The sequence below is a fragment of the Castor canadensis genome, chromosome 16 (genome assembly GCF_047511655.1).
Source record: "Castor canadensis chromosome 16, mCasCan1.hap1v2, whole genome shotgun sequence".
Taxonomy (NCBI): domain Eukaryota; kingdom Metazoa; phylum Chordata; class Mammalia; order Rodentia; family Castoridae; genus Castor; species Castor canadensis.
Window position 1 is genome coordinate 25,262,749 of NC_133401.1, and position 19,862 is coordinate 25,282,610.

The window sequence follows — 19,862 nt, forward strand, 5'->3', positions numbered from 1 at the left end:
TTAAGAAGGAGAGTTGGGGAATAGGGAAAATAATTGAGAGGTTGAATCAAACCAGTGTACAATGTATGTATGTATGGAACTGTCACAATGAAACCCCCTGTATTAACTATCATATACTAATAAAAAATCTTTTTTAAAGTAAATGAAGGAAGGAGGGAGGGAGGGAGGAAAGAAAAAAGAAAGAGAAAGGGGCAGGGCTGGCACAGGTATGGATGGGGTGGATCTGGAGGTGGCCACAATGAAGGGCATCCTGGTCATGGACACTCCCAATGGGAATAGCCACAGGCTGCAGTGCTGCAGAGATCACGTGGGAGGATCGTGTGCTTGGGCAAGAAGATTCCCCAGGTGATAGCTCAAGGAAGGATGTCAAATGGGAGCAGAAAGAATTTTGGAAACAGAGCTGAATGGAGGACCCTGGGAATTCTTGGGCTGGCAGGCTATCTGGATGCAGTACTTTGGGATGAACTCTACAAGGTATAACTCTATCGGTGTTCAGCAGCTGTCCCTGGAGGAGATCTGGCCTCTCTGTGGTTTCATTACTGTGCACATACCTCCTCTGCCTTTCATGACAGCCTTGCTGAGTGACAGCATTTCACCCAGGGCAAGAAGGACCGTGTGTGGTGATCTGTGCTTAAGTAGGGACAGGATGAAGGCACCCTGCTCTGTGCCCTGCAGTCTAGTCACTGTGCTGGAGCTGACTGTATGTGTTTACAGGAGAGCCGACACAGGACCAAGTCTTGGTGGACCATGAGAATATCATCAGCTGCCCCCACCTGACGACAGCACCAGGGAAGCCCAGAGCCACTATGGGGTAGAAGTTGCCATCCGTTTGGTGAGGAGGAATCTCTTGTAAGGTTTGTAAATATGTTTGCCCTTACCAGTGCTTTCTGTTCACACACCAAGCCTTGGATGGGTCTGCAGAATCTCTGGGAACACTGACAGGAGCTGGGGCTGGCCTCCCCCCAGGTTATCTTGGTGGTAACACAGGGAATGTCTCTGAAGAATGATGGGAACTGCCTAAGCCATGTTGTCATTGCCATCCTCCCCAAAAAGGCATCCCAGAAGGTGGATGTGAACTTGGTGAATGCCAAGTTTCTGGTGAGAGAGGCTGGCTTTAATGTCACCACCACCAGCAGTGCTGTGGCACCAGGGAGCAGGGCAGTGGGGAGTACCTCCTGACCGTGGCTCAGGTAGGATCCCCACCAGGCTGTGGGCTCAGTCCTGGACACCACACCTGTGCTTCAGGTGCTCAGTGGGGTAGTCTTCAGGCCAGAAGAGCCTCTACACTGCAGCAGCCTTGCCCATGTTCTGGGCTCAGCCCTCCCAACCTGTAATAGCAGAGGGAGGTATGCAGTTGTTCTCCTACCAGGCTTCAGTGGTGTCCGAGGGGGAGACCTGGCACATCGTGGACATCTCCTTCCTGATGCTGTCTGGAAGTGCGGTGGAAGTGTCTGAGGCCTTCCAATTCTGCTTCAGACCTTGAGACTGACTGTCCCAGAATTGGGGACTTTTCCAAAGAAGTCTGCTGACTATAAGCAGTAGGGAGATCCACATTCCTGGGGCTCACACAGGCCTCTGACACTGCTGTGCTGCATTCATCTGCCCTGCAGGACAGTAATGAATATCTGTTTAATAAAGAGCCTGCCTCCAGCACAAGAAAAGGAAAGGTAAGTGATGTTTTAAAAAAAAAACAAAACAGTATTTACAGGTTGGTCACTTAAAAACAAAAATTTAGTTTAAAAATATTTCTTTTCCTTAACTAAATAATTTGTCAAATGCAAAACAGAAGTAATCTGCCACAACACAATAGAAGTAATCTGCCACAACACAATAGAAAGATTGCTTATGTAAAAAATAAACAAAGTTAAGAGCTGGGTGTTGTGGCACATATCTTTAATTCCAGCACCTGGAAGGCTGAGGCAGGAAGGTAGAGAGTTCAAAACCAGCCTGCACTATATAGTGGGATTCTGTCTCAAAAAAGAAAAATAGCTTAAAAACCCAACACTGCAAAAGTAAAGTAGAAAATAAAAAAGTAACTCAACTTTGTACCTTAAGGAACTGGGAAAAGAATAACAACCCAAACTAAAGTTAGAGGAAAAAAGAAAATAATGATTAGTATGGAGATACTTAAAATAGAAAATGGAGAAACAGAATCAAAACAAAAATTGGTTCTCCTTTTTTTGTTCTTAGCACGAGGGTTGAACTCAGGGCCTCACACTTGCTAGGCAGGCATTTTAACACTGGAGCCACTTCACCAGCCCTTCTTTGTGTTGGATATTTTCAAAACAGCATCCTGAGAACTACTTGATGGGGGCTGGTTTCAAACCACTATCCTCCTGTTCTCTGCTTCCTGAGTAGCTAGAATTACAGGCTTGTGCCATGGTTGCCTGGCTAAAAGCTGGTTCTTGAAAAAATCAACAAATTGACAAGTTTTTAACTAGATTTACCAAGCAAAGTAGTGAGCCATCTCAAATTACCAAAGTTACCATGGGAAATGCCGATATTTCTATATAGACCTTACTGAGAAATAAAGAAATGATTATGAGAGCATATTATGAACCTTTGTAAAACAGGAAATTAGATACCCTAAATAAAACGGATAAATTCCTAGAGACAACCACCCACACTGACACCAGAAGAAATACAAAGTTAGAACCAGTAAAAAGACTGAATTAATTAGTGAAACGCCTCTCCACAAGGAAAAGCCCAGGAATAGATGGCTTCCTTGCTGAATTCTACCAAACCTTAGAGAGAAATGAACACCTTCTCATACTGTTCCAAAAAACAGAAGAGCAGTCACTTTCAGTCTCATTCCATGAGGCAAACATTACTCTGATGTCAAAGCCAGGCAAAGGCAGCCTCAGAAAACCGTCAGTCAATGGCTCTTATGAATACAAATGCAACATTTCTCAGCAATCCAAGCTACCCGAATCCACTGTATGTCGAGAGAATTACTCATCATGGCCCAGTGGGATGTATTCCAGGAAAGCAAGGTTGTTTTGACACACCTAAGTCAAGGCAATGCACTGTATGCACAGAAGGATGAAAGGAAGGCATGATCAGCTCAGTGGATTCAGAGCAAACACCTGACGGGTTCCAATACCCTTTAGTCAGAGGGAAACAAGAACATTTTCTCAGCATGAGCAAGGGCATTTTTGAAAATCCCAGAGCTGACCTTCTCAGTGGTGAGAGGCTGAAGGCTTTCCCCCAAGTTCTGGTATAAGATCAGGAAGCCACTTTGGCCATTTCTTCTCACCCTTGGACCCTAAGGTTTTAGGTAGAGAGATTAGGCAAAGAGAAGTAAAACATTTAAATTGAAAGAGAAAATTAAAACCACTTAATTTTAACAACAACTGTGTTCTCTGATGGCACAACCTTATATGTAGACATCGACATGCAAAAAATCAATGAGTGATCTGAAAATTAAGAAAATGATTGTGTTTACAAAAGTGTAAAAAGAATAAAATACTTAGGTATTGACATAACCAAAGGGCACAAGACTTGGACAGTAAAAAACTACAAACTAGCATAACTGAAAGAAATTAAAGGAGACTTTCCTAAAGGGAAATACCTTCTGTGTTCATTAATTCAATGATTGAATATTGTTAGGATGGCAACATCTTCCCAGATGATTTATCGATTAAATATAATTCCTACCAAAGTTCTAACAGCACTTTTTGTAGAAATGGAAAAGCTTGTTTGTTGATGTGTTATTTTTCCTCAAGCTGGCCTCAAACCACAGTCCTGCTGATCTCTCCCCTGAGCAGCTTGGATTACAGGTTTGAGCCACCATGCCCAGCCTACAATGAGGCTTTTTCCTTCCCCTGGTGGTACTCAAGGGTTGTACTCAAGGCCTTGTGTTGAGCCTCTCCACCAGCCCAAAGGCAATTCTTAGAGAAAGGAAAACTAAGAAAATTTGCTGCCAGCAGACATGATGTAAGAGAAATGCTACAGTAAGTACTTCAGGAAAAATGGCAATAATTCCAGAGGGAGGCATGAAAATTAAGAGCAGAACTAGAACTAGGCATGATGGCAGATGTTGTAGTCCCAGCTACACAGGAACTGGGATGGAAGGACTCTTGAGTTCAAGAGCAGCCTGGCAGCATAGCAAGACCCTGTCTCAACAGAGACAAAACCAGAATGAAGAAGGAGGGCTGGCTGGCAGAGTGGTTTGTGATAGAGCGCCTGCCTAGCAAGCACAAGGTCCTGAGTTCAAACACCACTACTGCCAAAAAAATGAAAAAGGGCAAACAAAGGTAAATATTGTTTTCTTTTTATGTTCTTTAATGTAGCCTGGTGCCAGTGGCTTCTGCCTGTAATCCTAGCTACTCAGGAGGCAGAGATCAGGAGGCTGTGGTTTGAAGTCAGCCTGGGCAAATAGTTCTTGAGATCCTGAGACCCTACCTCGAAAAAACCCATCACAAAAAAGGAGTGGTGGAGTGGCTCAAGGAGTAGGCCTGAGTTCAAACCCCAGTACCACAAAAAAAAGTACTTTCATGTATGCATGGTTGTTAAAATAAAAAATTCTAATTTTTTCTGGTGATATTTTCAATGTGTTAGATATGGATATAATTATGTGTATAGATATTAGATATAATACATATAACAATTACAACAAAAAGGCATGAGGATAAAGGCCTTACACATTTGTAAGATTCCTATATTTTCCAGACATGAAAGTACAATTATTTTTTTCCTTTTTATTTATTTTAGGTTTTTGAGACAGGTCTTGCTATGTAGCTCAGGCTGACCTCAAACTCTCAGTCCTCTTGCCTCAGCCTCCTGTTGAGATTTTTGGTGTAGGGTGCTCAATTCGCAATATTCCTTTTTAATTTGAGTAAAGTGTGTTTACATGATTTTATGCTTCCTATACACACACTTGTGTCAGTGATGCATGATGAGATCTCACCCTGTCAGTTCTTATCAGTCTGTTTTGGTTTACATAATTGGTTGGTACCTCTGATACCAGAGAAGTCACTGAACAGAAGTGACTTGGGGCTGCTCCCAACACTAGGCAGAAAGACTTGAAATTCTCACTTTAAAAATGATGGTAGCAGGACTAGTGGCTCAAGCAAAGCCCTGAGTTCAAACTCCACAGTAGCACCAAATAAAAAATGATGATAGTGGAGACTTTAACCATATCTGTGTAAGTGGTAGGAATTCCCCTTAATTCTGATGAGTTTTTATTATGAAGGATTGTATTAGTTTATTGAAAGGCTCATCTGCATCTATTGAGATGATCCCTTTTTTTCCTTTTGCTGTGTTCTTATTTATCCATGTGGGTATGCAAGAGATGATAAATTTACATATTCTGTTAATGTGTAAAATTCTCTTGATTGGTTCATTTTGTTTGTTTTTGTTTTTGGCAGGACTGTCACTTGAACTCAGGACCTCATTCTTGCTAGGATGATTATTGATTTTTAAACTTGTCTCCCAAACAAAATTAAAAAGCAAAACCAAATGAAAACAACAGTGTGGTCATGATGTATTATTCTTTTTGTGTAGCACTGAACCTTATCTTTGAAAATTTTAGGGGTCAGATGTGTGTTATGTGAGAGATCGTCCTGTGGTCTCCCTGTTCTGTGGTTTTCTTTTCCTTTCTTATTTTTTTTAACAGAGACATTCTGCCATTTTCATTTATTTATTTATTTTTGTTTATTTATTTGGTGGCACTAGGGTTTGAACTTGGAGCTCCACACTTGCTAGGCAGGCATTCTTATCACTTGAGCCACTCTGCCAGCTGTTCTGTGGTTTTCTTGTCAAGTTTTGGTATCGATTTCCTCTTGGTTTGGTAACTGTGTTAGGCTGCATTTCCTCTTTTCTAGTTTTAGAAACAGTCTGCGTAACTTTGGGGAATATGTGCTTGGTAACTGCATAAGGGTTTGAGAAATGACCAGCAAAGTTTCCTCAACTAAAGTTCACTGGGGAAATGTTTTGTCTTTATTTTTGGTGGTAATGGGATTTAAACTCAGAGCCTTGTGTTTGCTAGGCAGGCGTTTGACCACTTACTCCACACCGACAATTCCGGGAAACATTTTAAAAGACAGACAGTGTCTGTGACAGTCGATGTGTATGAAATGGCTCACATTTTATATTGGCATTTTTCCCTGTGTCTACCTAGTGAATACCATACTGGGGGATTTGTGTGTTTTATCTGCATGTTGTCATACAATTGCTCAGAGTGCTCTGTGGCTACCTCTGAAATGTGCAGGATTGCCTTCCCTGCATTTTACTCCTCGCTGACACCTGCTCCCATGTCTGTCTGTCCTCATTGCCAGCTAATCTGTTTCTTTCCCTTTCTCTTCATTAAGCGAAATTTGCTATTCTTTCTCTGAATTCTTGATATGACAGCTTAGTTCATGGATTTTTTTTTTGAGAAAAGTTTCACTATGTTGCCCAGGCTGGCCTTGAACTCCTGATCCTCCTGCCTCTGTCTCCTATGTGCTGGAATTGTGTACGTGTGCCACCACACCCAGCTCTCATTGATTTTTAAAAAGTGCTTTGTGTGCATTACTAGGGACCAAGCTCAGGACCTGTGCATGCTGTTACATGCTGCAGGACTGGGCTGCATCGCTGCCCCTTGTTCACAATTCTCCCCTCCCTTTTTTCTTAGTGTTTATTGATGGTAGAAAGGGGTTTCATTGTGACATTTCCACACATACATGTAACTTACTCTGATCATATCCACCTTCTTTACTCTTTCTTATCTCTCCTCCCCCTTTTTGAACAATTTTAACAGCCTTCATCGTTGCATTTTCATACATGTGTATGAAGTGCTGTGATCACACTCACCCCTTAACCCTGTCCTTTCTCCCTCCCCCTCCTGTTGTTTCCCCCAAACAGCATCCCCCAGGGTTTTACACTCATGACATTAATTTTTTTAGGTCTAGTTTCTGCATATCATTCATGGTTCTTATTTTGTAATTTTGTAGCTTTGATGCGTAATTTTTTTGTAGTGAAAGTCATAGTAAAGTTTATTAGGAAAACAATACACTTAGAATGAAAGCAGGTCATTTCCAGGGTGAGAAAAACCTGATGTGTAATATTATCACTAGCATTGTCATTCAATTCAGACCTCCTCTCCCTTCTGTCTTGTTCCTCATTTCATTCATTGATAAATGAGAAATATCCTGCTTTATTTCCAAAACCTGGGATGTTAGTTATCTCTGAGTGCAGTCAGGCATGTCCCCAAAGTTCCCAGAATCTCCTGCAGCTCTCTGTAAGGGGGTCCTGCTTGGCTGGGGGCCATTAGTTAGTGTTCTTGGGGACAGCTATTAGGCTGGTGGTCGCCAGAGCAGCATACACACTGGGCTCTGCTGGGAGCACCCCTCCCTGGGAGGAAGGACTTGCAGTTCTCCCCTGTCTGAGTGTCATGTTGCACAGCTGGGCATAGATTACATCCTGAGGATCCTCAGATGCAGCCTGGAGGGAAGAGAATGAGAGGGAAGATGAATGCTTGGCATTGGGAATAATGGGGGCCTGGGGAGGACAGCACCCACTTGACTGTCCACCCGTCTGTCCCCTCCTGCCTGTGTGTGCTTCCTGTCCAGGAATTTCCCCACCAGGGGGGAAGGAGGAGCAGCCCCTCCCTTCCTGAGTCTGGAGTGGTTCACCTGGGCATAGGTCACTCCCTGGGAGTCTTCCTCAGGTGGGCTCTGCAGCAGGGGGACAGTAAAATAGAGACATATCCTCCTGGTTTCACCTGGATCTCTTCAGCTAGTTTTCCCCATGGTGACCAGAGTGATCCTTTAAAGACTTAAATCAGTTTAAAATCCTATTGGAGTCTTCAGGGTTTTCCTAAGGCCTTGAGGGTCTGGCAGCTTCCTTCTCGTAGTTCTGAACTCTCATCCTAACACTCTGACGCTTGCTCACTTGACTCCAGACACACGACCCATCTTCCTGGGAGAGTTTGTTCCTGCCCCAGGACCTTTGCACTTGCTGTGTCCCCTGCCTGAAGGTGCTGGTCCAGTAGATGTCTGTATGTCCTCTCCAGGCTTCTGCTCAGAAGATACCTTGTCAGAGTTCCCCTTGTAATTCATACTGGCCCTTTCTGCCCCTACACACTCAATCCCCCTTTTCTACTTCATTTTTTTTCTAATAGAACTTTTCACTTCTGACACATGGCATTCCACCCTCAAGGTGAGCTCGGGGTGGATGGGGCACTCAGATCACAGGTGCATCTGCAGCTTTTATAGGGAGGCTGGTCAAGAGGGGCTCCCTGTGGACAGCTGGGGGATGAAGTGGAGAGTCTCAGGGGGACTCAGTTCCTCATGTGTCCTTCTGAGACCCAGGAACAGGCTCACTAGGAGACAGAGGACGAGGAGGCAGAAAGTAGACAGGAGAGAGGGACCAAGAGGTCAGGAGAGAAAGAGGTCACAGCAAGAAGAGAGGCAGGAGCTTCCAGAAAGGGTGGTCAGCTCTGGATATAGGGGAAAGCTGATTGAGGGGAGGACTGAGATGGTAAAATTGGGCAACAGAAGTCCTTGAGCCCTGTATGGTTTAGAGTTCTCACCTGAATGTCCATCTCCACCCTGTCCTCAGGCTGTGTGTCCTTCACAGCATCATCTGTGGTGACAGAACATATGGGTCACCTCCTGCCAGAGTCCTGGGATCTCTAGTCCCACAGGCCCCTTGCTGTCCTAGATGGGGACACAGAGCCAGGGAGCATGGTGACATCCCAGGTCCACATTGTGGGGTTCAGTCTGACTCAGCCTGAGCCCAGCCTTTCCCTCCTTCCCTCTGTGGTCCCAAGTCATTTGGTGTCTCCCTCCCAAGGGCCCTTTTCCTCTCACAGAGGTTTTCTTCCTGGACAGCAGCAGCTGGGCTGGAGCTGGGGAGACAAGGAGGTCAGGTGTTAGTGAAGGATGCAGGCATGTGGGGATCTGGGTCCTTGAGCAGGAATTACCTCTTCTGTAGACCTCTGTCCCTAGATGCTACCTCCTCAGCCCCTGCAGGACATTGGACGTTGGCCTCTCTCTGGGCTGTGTGAAAGGGAAGAGTCTCAGGCCAGGAGGGTTAGAGCTCCACCACACAGGCCCCAGAGGGGAGGACAGGGACTTTAAACACACTGGATACTTGTCTATGTTTCTGAGATGGAAAAGGTCAAAGAAAAGCTGAAATTTGCACAGGTACCGGGATTAAGTGTTTCCTGTTGTAGGTTTTCTGATCTGAGATTCTGCAGAAGGGTTTCTAAGTTGTCCTGTCCTCACCTGGATGGATTCCCTCGGGTTCATGCCCTGAGCTCACCTTTGGTCACCTCTCCAAGGAGACCAACCCCTTCTAAGGCCCAGGTCACCCACTCCCTACTCACCTGACGCCCTGCCTTTGCCCCTAGGCCAGTGTTGGAGGAGGTAGAAGAGGAAGAGCAGTAGCAGGAGGAAGGCCACTGAGACCCCGATCAGAACCTTCTGGTAGCTCTCCAGTCCTTGGGCACAAGTGACACAGTGGATGAAGAACAGTGCTGCTTAATTCAGAACCTACTGTGTGCCAGGCCCTGTGTGCTGGGTGTTTGTACCCTTTACCTCTGACCCTCACACTCCTGCAAATTGGCATTGCCTTTCCCGCCAGTTTACAGAAGAGGAAACTGAGGCTCAGTGAGGCAAATCACTGGTCCCATGTCATCCAGAAAGAAGCAGCAGATCTGGGATTGGACCTGGGGAGTCTGACTTCCAGCCTCAATGTCTCCACTAGAGCTGAGACCCCTGAGCTGGAGGGAAAGAGCCTGAATGCTGCTGTCACAGCTTTGTGCCCTCTGTGTACAATGTCACCACAGCCCTGTGTTCCTTCCTGCACAATGTCACTGTCACTGTGTCTCTCCCTGCACACTATTACCAACACCATGTCAGAATGGACATGCCCATTGCAGAATCAGTCTTGGAGGCTCCCCCAGGAAGCCTCCTCTTTTAGAAGGTCACAGCCAAGGTCAGCAGTGAAAAGAACTTGGAGGACTGAGCCAGGCATATCCTTTATACTTAGAGAAACTGAGGCCCAGATTAGGGAGGGACTTGTGCAAGTCAGTGTCTCCAGAGGAGGTTGCACAAACTCCAGAGCTCAACCCCTGATCTTTGACACCCACTTTCTAGAGACCCTGCTTACCTCTTTGGGGTTCTGACTCCATGGGGGTGAAGGGCCACCCACAGGCTCAGGGCCTGTGGGGTGAATGGAAGGTGAGGGGCTGGGTGCCCTTGCTGTCCACCTCAGCCTGGCTGTTCCTCTCCCAGGTTGGGCCCCAATATTTCCCTGTGCCTTGACCCCACACTCATGCAACCCTGAATGTGCAGTCCTGGGACCACCAGAGGGTCCTGTGAATGAGGAAAAGAGTATGGGGAGGGTCTGGGACTGTCCCTGGGGACCCTGTCTCTGATCACTCTTCTCCATCTGCCCTGTTACCTCACCAAAGCCCTCCTCTTGCCCACCTGACATCTTCTCAATTCCAGTGGAGTGGAGGTGCACATGCCTGGGGGACCCCTGCTAGCCTCCTCCTCTCTGAGGAATGAAACACGCTCTAGCTGGTCCTCCCTAGGTTGCCACATTGCTATCCCAGACCAGAACTTCCTAGAGGCAGAGACTATAGTGACCCTTTTGGCTCAGACAGGATGGGGCTGGGGCCACTCACCAGAAACCATAAGCTCCAGAGGGTCACTGGGCTCTGACAATAGGTAGGGGGATGAGTTTTGAGACCCATAGCACCTGAAGGTTCCCCCGATGGCTGAGGTCACAGCAGTCATGGAGAATTCTGCCTGGTGCTGCTGAGCTTGGGACTTTGATCTGAGACGCAGGGGGGGATTGGCTGCCCCATCCTTGGACAGAAGGAAAGTGTCCATTGGGCTCCATGACTGACACAGCATGATCACATTTTCTCCTGAGGATACTGTGGGACCCGGCTGCACCGAGAGGGAGGGTCTGTAAGGTAGCTGTCCTACAGAGAAGAAGGAGGGTGAGGGGCTGCCCCACCTTGTCCTGAACTATGAGTTCACCAGGGCCTGTGTCTCTCTGTCCATCTTAGTTTTCTCTGATTCTACCTCTCCCAGTCCCTTTCCCATCTCTCTGTCTCTGTCCTTCCCTAAAACCCACCCTTCATCCTGGAAACCTCTTGGGGCTCCCCAAGCAGGTCCTAGGCAGAGTCTGATCTCTGATTGATTCTGTTGGGTCCTCACCTGTGATCAGGATGTCCAGGGGGTCACTGGGAGCCGACCACTCAGAGGAGAGGTTGTGTGCACCATAGCATCTGTACTGGCCCCCATGTGAGCTGTTCACAGGGCCCAGGAGAAAGTTAGCCTGAGAGAGTCCAGCCTGGGACTGCTGGCCATGACGCTGAGGGAGGTCATGTTCTCCCTCCTTGGACAGAGCAAATCTGTCATAGCCGATGTCAGAGCGACACTGGAGGGTCAGGGTAACTCCAGGGTCCAGGACATGGCCCTGCTGGGTCAAGAGGGATGGTTTCTTGGAGACCCCTGAAAGGAAGAGGAGCTTGGGTTGAGGGGCTGGTTAATGCCAAACACCTGTCTCCTCCTGTCCTGCCTTCTAGGTCTCACTGTCTCTCACTCTCTGGATTTCTGACTCAGGGTTCCCAAGCTCCTCTCAGCCCCCCTCCCACCTGATGCTCCACACATTGCTTATGGCAATGTGTTTGGGGTTCCAAAAAAGATTGGCTCATTACCTGAGATCTGTAGCTGTAGGGGGTCACTAAGTCCTGACCACACCTGGGGGTTCCTGCTGTAATAACCGTAGCATCTGAACCTGCTATGGCTGGGGGTCACAGGCCCCATAGGGAACAGGGCCTGGAACTGCCCATTGGAGTGTTGCTGTGAGTCCAGGGTCCAGGAGAGCTTGGGTTCCCCTTCCTTAGTCAGAATGAACCTGGCATATGCCTGCTGTGAGGCACATTGGAGGGTTACATTCCCCGCTGAGGCCACCACAGGGCTGGGCATGGCTGAGAGACTGGGTTTGCTGTAGACTCCTAGGAGAGAAGGAGGCAGTGTGTTAAATGGGCTCACACCTTGCACACTGTACTCAGGACTGGGCTGTAAGAAGGGACACCCTTGGGAGCAGACCCTCTTCCTGAGGGCAGAGTTTGGGGCTATGACTCCTGAGAGTCTTCTCACCTGTTACCACCAGTTCTAGGGCATCACTCTGCTCTGACCATCCAGCTTGGGTTTGATAATAACAATAATATCGCCCTGCATCATACTGTAACATGGATTGGATGAAGAACTTGGTCTTGTTCCTAGGCTCCATTGAGGTCTGTCTCTTCCAGGGCTCTGAGCGTCCCTCTTTATACAGACGGTACTCCTTGGCTTCCAGGGTCCCCTTACACAAAATGGTCACAGAGCTTCTTTGGGTAACCACAGAGCCTGGCTCAGCTGAGAGAGTGGGCTTGGGGAGGGTCCCTGTAAGAAAGCAGCTGTGAAGGGAGCAGGCAGGTCTGTTCTAAACAGGGCACAGGGTATGTTGCACTTATGGATGATATTTAAGTGGATCCCTGAATAGCAGAAGGACAGAAGACCCACATGAAGACCTGTCTCTCTCTTCTGGACCCTCTATTTCTCACTTCTACTGTCCCCTGAGTCTCTATATCACTGGTCCCCTGTCTCCCACACTCTGTCATTGGGTTCAGAGCCCTGGCTCTCCTCACCCTACCACACAATCAAGGGGCCTCCTTTGGGACCTGTGTCAAGTCCCAGGTCATTTAAGGGAAAGGCTGGGGCTTCCTTACCTGAGACCTGGAGATCCAGGAGGTTACTGGGGTTTGAGCACAAATAGGGGTTGTTCCTGTGACAACCATAGCATCTGAATGCCCACCTCTGGCTTGGATTCACTGGACCCACAAGGAACAGGGCCTGGGACTGCCCACTCTGTGAGTTCTGAGTCCAGGAGAGCATGTGTTCTCCTTCCTTAGTCAGAATGAACCTGTAATATCCCTGCTTTGAGGCACACTGGAGAGTCACAGTCCCTCCTGGGGTCACCACAGGGCTGAGCAGGGCTGAGAGGCTGGGTTTGTAGTAGGCTCCTATGAGAGAAGGAGGCAGTGTGTTAAATGGGCTTACACCTCGCACATTGTCCCCAGAGTTGGGCTGTGAGAAGGGACACCCTTGGGAGCAGACCCTCTTCCTGAGGGCAGAGTTTGGGGCTGTGACTCCTGAGAGTCTTCTCACCTGTTACCACCAGCTCTAGGGCATCACTCTGCTCTGACCATCCAGCTTGGGTTTGATAATAACAGTAATATCGCCCTGCATCTTGCTGTATAATGGATTGGATGGAGAATGTAGCCTTGTTCCTGGTCTGAGGCCAGGGTTGTCTCCTCTGGGGTTCTGGGTGTCCCTCTTTATACAGACGGTACTCCTTGGCCTCCAGGGTCCCCTCACACAAAATGGTGACAGAGCTTCTTTGGGTGACCACAGAGCCTGGCTCAGCTGAGAGGGTGGGTTTGGGGAGGGTCCCTACAAGGAAATCAGAGGTTGGGTCTCAGGACATTCCCCCTCCTATCCCAGATCTCATCTCCAGGACCCTCCAAACACCCCCAGCATCAGTCACACCTGCTGTTCTCCATCCCACTACCCTTATCCCCAGTGATGAGGAAGGACAGCTGGGGACACACTCACCTGCCTGTACTTGGGTCTTTGGTTTCACATTCAACCCTGGAAGAGAGTTCCTTGTGAGAGGTTTGCCCCTGAAGCCTGAGCAGGTCCTCTCCTCCCTGGAGACCCATGAGCCCCTGGGTCTCCTGAAGGACTTCATGGATGACTGTGTTTTGACATTCCTCCCAGATTAGGGTACCCCTTCTCCCTCATGTCTCACCAAGGCAGAACAAGGCTATGAGGGTGAGGGTCATGCCGTCTACACCCATGGCTGTAGCTGTGCAGATGGATGAGACCACATTGCTCTGCAGGACAGACATACAGGGTGTGGCTTTGGAATCTGAGTTCTTCCTGTCACGGGGTTGTCACATCAGCAGTGCAACAAGAAGAGGAACTGCCCTGCTCAGGAACCTGGTTCTTGTGGTGCTACAACTGGGACCAGGGCTGGCACTAGGCTCTTTGCAGACACTTCCAATAGTAACCAGGCCTCTTCGACTCCCATCCATGTGCACCTGATCTGTCCCCATCTCACTGAGGGCTAGGATGTAGCAGCAAATACACCTCGTTCTTTCAGAGCTGGCCTCTTCCATGTGAAAGAGACTGAGGTCTGGTCCTTCCCTCTCAAGCCCTCCGTGGAGTCACCATCACTCCGTCATCCCACCCGCCTGCACTGAATTGTGGGGTCCCTACTATGGGCAGTCACCTCCACAGCTCTGCACATGTGCTGGGAAGTTGCAGGTTCTGGCTGCAGGGCAGATACCGAGCAGAAAAGACACAGAGAGCACCTGACTGTGCAGCTCACGTGGAGCTTCATCATGGGGATGAGCACAGAGGAGAGGCAGGGACATGCGGAAGGAAACACGGCTCTTCTCTGGGCTCTGGTTGTGGGTTTCCCCCACTAAACCATCCCCTCCATGGACTTCTTTTTTTCTTAGCAGCAGAATCTCCACTGCCAACTTCCCAGAATAGATTCTAAGGCATTCCTACCTCCTCAGTGCCCCTGTTTCCCAGGGCAGAATTTTCCTGGTTGGGCAGGTGCTAATTTATATTTCCTGCATGCTCACCACCCACTGCCTGGACCATCTTGAGGATGGACACCCCCATCTCTGAGCCTTAATTTCCTTTTTTGAAATCTGCACTTCATTTCTCAGAGTGGTCATGGGGTCAGTGGTGTTGCGGACATGGAGAGTCTCAGCCATCATTAATTTCCAGACCACGGTAGAACAAGGGTTTGGGACATGAGACGTTCATGGTGTTTTACAATGTAGGTGCCCACTAATGGTCCTTATCTGATCTGAGCACTAGAAATGGGCCATGTAGTATGTCTGAAATCTGCAGATCATCACGGTCATGAGCAGAAAAGGAGAAATGAAAGTTCTCCAAATGAAGAAGAAGCCACATCAAAGACAAAGGTCAAAGTTGACACTGAATTCTAAGATTAACCTGGGGTCACAAAGGGAAGGTCTCCTCTTCCATGTTTAGGTGTGGTCTGGGCTCCAGATGAGGGTTGGCGTCTGAGTGTCCCTTCCCCTGTGTTTCCCTCTTGGAACTTCTTTTGCATCACTCATTAAGATTTTATTTTACTTTATTTCTCTTTTGGTGCTGGAAATTGGACCCTCAGCCTGTATGTAGCATGTTAAGCATGTGCTCGGCCACCTAGCTGCAACCCCATCTTATCCCATGAGTTTCCATGTATGCTGTTCTCAATTTTGTTTGGCTTACAATAGTTTCCAATTTCCCTTTTGATTTCTTTGACCCTGTGGTTGTTCAATAATGTATTGTTTAATTTCCATGCATTTGTGAGGTTTCCTGCTTCCCTTTGTGGTCTGAAGAGATACTTGGTGTGATTTCAGTCTTCTTAAATTCATTCAGACTTGTCTTGTGACCCCTGTGCTCTGTCATGGAGAATGTTCTGGTGTGCGTTAGGGGACATGTGGTCTGGTGCGGTTGTCTGGGTGTTCTCATTTGTCTGTTAGGTTCATTGGTTCTGTAGTGCTGCTCACCTCCCCTGTTTCCTTTTTAATTCTTTTCTGGATGCCGTGTCCACATTAACATTGGACACAGGAATAGAATAGGAGACTCAGAAATAAATCACACAGCTGTAGCCATCTGATACTTGACAAAAGGCAAAAGCATACACTGGTGAAAAGACAGCCTTTTCCCTACTAATGTTTGAAAAACTGGATCTCCATATGCAGAAGACTAAACGTAGGTCCCTATCTCTCACCATGTAGAAAAATCAATTCAAAGTGAATCAATGATCTACTGAAATAGTCACAATTTTGAAAGCACTCCAGTAAAACAAGGAAGACACTAGAAGATACAGGTACAGGCAACAACTTTGTGAATGGAATCCAGCTGTTCAGGATATAAGAGCACAAATTGACAAACGGGATTTCATCAAATTTAAAATCTTCTACACAGGAAAGAATAATTGACAGAATGAAGAGAGAACCTGCAGACCTCAAGAACATCCTTGCTAGCTCATCTTTGGACAAAGGATGAATATCCAGAATATATAAAGAGCTACAGGGCTGGCAGAGTGGCTTAAGTTGTAGAGTGCCTGCCTAGCAAGCATGAGGCCCTGAGTTCAATCCCCAGTACCACCAAAATGAAAGAAAGAAACCTCTATAAAGAGCCAAAGAATTTATCCCTAGAAGATCAAATAAATCTAACTAATGAGAGGGCAAATTAATTGAACAGACAGTTCTCAAAAAATGTTCGAATGGTGTGTAAATACATAAAGAAATGTTCAACATCCTTATTCATAAAGAAAATGCAAATAAAAAAGACACTGTGATTCTAAGTCACCCTCATTAGCATGGGGTTTTCTTTTTCTGTTCTTCTTCTTCTTCTTCTTCTTTTTTTTTTTTTTGCGCTGCTGGGATTTGAACTTAGTGCCTACACCTTGAGCCACTCCACCAGCCCTTTTTGTGATGGGTTTTTAAAGATAGGGCTTGGGAACTACTTGCCAGCTGGCTTTGAACCTTGATCCTTCTCTTCTCTGCCTCCTGAGTAGCTAGGATTACAGGTGTGGGCCACTGCTGCCCAGCTAGCATGGGGTTTTCATCAAGAAAACAAACAGTGCATGTTGGTGAGAATTTGAGGGAAAAAGGAACTCATTTACTGTTCGTAGGAATGTAAATTACTACAGCAACTATGGAAATCAGGATACAGTTCCTCGAAAAATGAAAATTAGAAGTATCATATGATCCTTCTGCACCATTCTTGCCTATATATATGAAGAAGTAAAAGTCAACATACACTAGACACCTGCTCACCCATGTCTACGGCAACACCCTTCATGATAACTGAGCTATGGAATCAGCATAGGCACCTACCAATTGATGAATGGGCGGTGTGGAGTATTATTCAGCTGTAAACATGAATCATGTCATTTGCAGGAAAATGTATGGAATTGTAGATCGTTATGTTAAGTGAAATAAACCAAACTCAGAAAGCCAAATACTGCATTTCTTTCTTATACAGAATGCAGACCTTAAGAAATGACATGAATATAAAAGGGGACTGTTTGGTGGGAATGAACCAGTGGGAACAGGAGAAGGATGATAGGAAGGTAAATGTGATTGAAGTCCTTCTAAGTGGATGTATGAATATAGAATAGAGAGACCCACTAAAATATTTTAAAAAGGGGAAGGGGAGGAAGGATAAGAAAGAGTAACAGAGGTGAATAAAAATCAAAGCACATTATATGCACACGTGGAAATATCAGAATGAAACCTCTTTGTTCAATTAATACATGAAACCTCTTTGTTCAATTAATACATGCTAATAAAAATGGAGAAAAAAATAACAGACTCAAAAAGAGTTTTTTTTCTCATATATGGAATCTAGATTAAAAAAGAAAGAAGCAAAAACTATGAATGATTGGGATCTGGAGGACCAGTAGGAGATGAGGAACAAGTGAGGGTGATGGGGGTCAGTATGACCAAAGTACATTGTGTGCATGTATTGAAAGGTGATAATGAAACACACTATTTTGTAATAAAACAAAAATGCCAGTATTGGTGGTTCACTCCTGTAATGCTAGAAACTCAGGAGACAGGAGGATTGTGCTTCAAGGGCAGACCATGCACAGTTAACAGGAGAACCTATCTGAAAAACAAATTAAAAAAAGCAAAAGAGTTGGTTATGTGGATGAATTGGCAGAATGCTCACTCCAATGCCCAATACTGGAAAGAAAAAGAAAAAGAAGAGAATACAGTGGTTAAAAAGGAATCATTTAAAAAATGAAGCCAAGTAATTTGCATTGGGACTTCCAGAAAGGTCCCTCAAGGACATCTTAGGAGTCAGAAAGACCCCACCCAAGTACAGGCTCAAGGGTGTAGCTGTATAAACTTGCTTGAAAGACTTGGCTTTGAGAAGAGAGCCCTGGGTTCCCTGCTTATACCAGCCTGCCTAGGAAATGTTTCCCCAGGGTTTGCTTCCCCTGTTCAGCCATCCACGTACCCAGAGGCTGCTGAAGCCACAGTCCAAAGTGGTCCTGCTACCACTTGAGCTGGTGGCCAAGCTTGGCATCATCCACGTGTTTCTGAGTTTGTAGGCATCAAAATGCAGGAGTTGAGGGGTCACGGAGGCGTCCACCCAGATTACAAAGGAAGGCCTGGGAGCTCAGACAGGGTGTGGCAGGACTGGAGTCCCTGTGAAGAGCCCCTGAGAGGGCAATGCATGCAATTGTGTGGGCGAAGCTGAAGTTGCACTCTAGAACTCAGTAAGGAAGAGGTGCCGGGAATGTGAAAAGTCTGCAAGGGAAGCTGCAGGTGGTGAGCAGAACCAGCACAAGAGAGATGCTGTGTGGGCTGCAAACAGCAAGGCCATGGGGCAGAGCTGCCAAGCCCCTTGGAGCTCACATCATGCCTCTGTGTGCCTCAGATGCGGAATGTGGACCTCAGTGTCTAGTGTTTGCCCTGCTGGGTTTCAGTCTTGCTTAGGTCTCACACTCCTTGCTATTTTTCCATTCTTCTTTTTTAGATTGGGACTGTTTACTCTTTGCCATTGTATGTTGGAAAAATGTAATGGCTTCTTAAGTTATTAGCATGTTCTGGTGTACAGGTGGTACATTGTGACATCTATATAAGTGCTTACAATATATCCTAATTAGATTCATCCCTTATTCTTTCTCTTTCTTCCCCACCTTCTTAGAACTATTTCAGTAGGCTTAATTCTTCTATTTTCGTACATGAATACAAAATATTTCCACCAAATTTTCCCTCCTTTACCCTTTCCTTATACCTTCCTGATGCATATCCCTGGACAGGACCTGTTTCACCTTCTTGTCTTTTATTTATAGTTTTTTTAAAAAAAGACATTTTTGTTAATTTATATTACATTTTCATATATACATATATTATACCCTGAATTAGTTCATACTCTCCTTTTTTGTCCTTCCTACCCCAAATTCCCTCTTTTGATGACCTCAACAGGTTCAAGTTTCCATATTCAGGAAGTATGTAATAAATTCTTTTTGATTTTTTTTACAAGGACTCACAGTCCAGTTTTTCTTGGTTCTTGGAGGGGATGTGGACTTGGAAATTTCTGTAGTGCTGGCTATCAAGACTTTGGGGACTCTTGGAGGTGGACATGAGTCTCTGGGGGTCAGGGGCAGAATGTTGTGGTTTGGAGCTCAAATGTCCCCAAAGTCCATGTGCATTGAAGGGTTTGTCCCCAGGTTGGTGCTAGTGGGAGGTGGTGGAACCTTCAGGATGTGAGGTGTAGTGATAGGAAGTAAGGTCACTGGGACATGACCCTAAAGGGGATACTGGGACCTTAGCACCTCCTCTGTCTCTTTCCTCTTTGGCTGCCATGAAGTGAGCAGCTTTCCTCCAACCTGTGGTCCTCACCACAATGTTCTGTCTCACCACAGGTCCAGAAGCAGTGGAGACAATTGACCATGGCCTGAAACCTCTGACACTGTGAGCCAAAGTAAACCCTTCTTCCTTTGCAATTGATTTTCTCAGGCATTTTGTCATAGCAACAGAAAGTGGAGTAACCTGGAATCTTATTGTGGTTTTGTTTTCCTTTTGATTAGTTGTGTTGAGCCATTTGTATGTGGGTTGGTCATTTGAACATCTTCTTAAAGAAATGTGATCTTCAGATTCAGTTCAATGTCTTCAAAATCCCACTGGTTTGAACTCAGGGCCTCATTCTTGCTAGGTAGGTGCTCTTACCACTTGAGCCACTCTACTGGTCCTTTTTGTGATGGTTTTTTCCAAGATAGAATATCACAAACTATTTGGTTGTGGCTGGCTTCGAACTGTGATCTTC

General features: G+C 46.3%; 1 protein-coding gene and 1 pseudogene across 13 annotated transcripts; one reads left to right on the forward strand and one right to left on the reverse strand.

Annotated features, from left to right (window-relative positions):
- Window positions 1-208: 208 nt before the first annotated feature.
- LOC141417909 (D-3-phosphoglycerate dehydrogenase pseudogene) lies at window positions 209-5,473 on the forward strand (annotated as a pseudogene).
- Window positions 5,474-6,882: 1,409 nt separating this feature from the next.
- Window positions 6,883-13,923, reverse strand: LOC109684005 (leukocyte immunoglobulin-like receptor subfamily A member 6). 13 transcript variants are annotated; one of them, XM_074058203.1, is made up of 14 exons: window positions 13,798-13,846; window positions 13,602-13,637; window positions 13,155-13,439; window positions 12,716-13,009; window positions 12,105-12,389; window positions 11,660-11,959; window positions 11,157-11,453; window positions 10,616-10,918; window positions 9,311-9,424; window positions 8,906-8,981; window positions 8,793-8,830; window positions 8,513-8,565; window positions 7,530-7,655; window positions 6,886-7,422 (listed from the first exon to the last, which is right to left on the reverse strand). In XM_074058203.1, the coding sequence occupies exons 1-14, from the start codon at window positions 13,844-13,846 to the stop codon at window positions 7,249-7,251; spliced, it is 2,430 nt and encodes an 809-aa protein (XP_073914304.1). In that variant the 3' UTR covers window positions 6,886-7,248. The 13 variants fall into 13 exon arrangements, 11 of the variants coding, with proteins under 11 accessions (XP_073914310.1, XP_073914304.1, XP_073914303.1 ...); XM_074058205.1 differs by having other exon boundaries at window positions 6,889-7,422; window positions 7,614-7,655; window positions 13,798-13,922; XM_074058209.1 differs by lacking the exon at window positions 12,105-12,389 and having other exon boundaries at window positions 6,883-7,422; window positions 13,798-13,923.
- Between the last annotated feature and the right edge of the window lie 5,939 nt (window positions 13,924-19,862).

Bases quoted from the DNA above. Each gene is read 5' to 3' on its own strand.
- LOC109684005 (XM_074058202.1), bottom strand. From the start codon at position 13,737: ATGAAGTCCTTCAGGAGACCCAGGGGCTCATGGGTCTCCAGGGAGGAG. The intron at 8,831-8,905 runs GTAATTCCTGCT...TTGTCTCCCCAG, and splicing joins GACAGAGGTCTACAGAAGAG to CTCCAGCCCAGCTGCTGCTG. The intron at 8,566-8,792 runs GTGAGAGGAAAA...CTGTCACCACAG, and splicing joins TGTCCAGGAAGAAAACCTCT to ATGATGCTGTGAAGGACACA.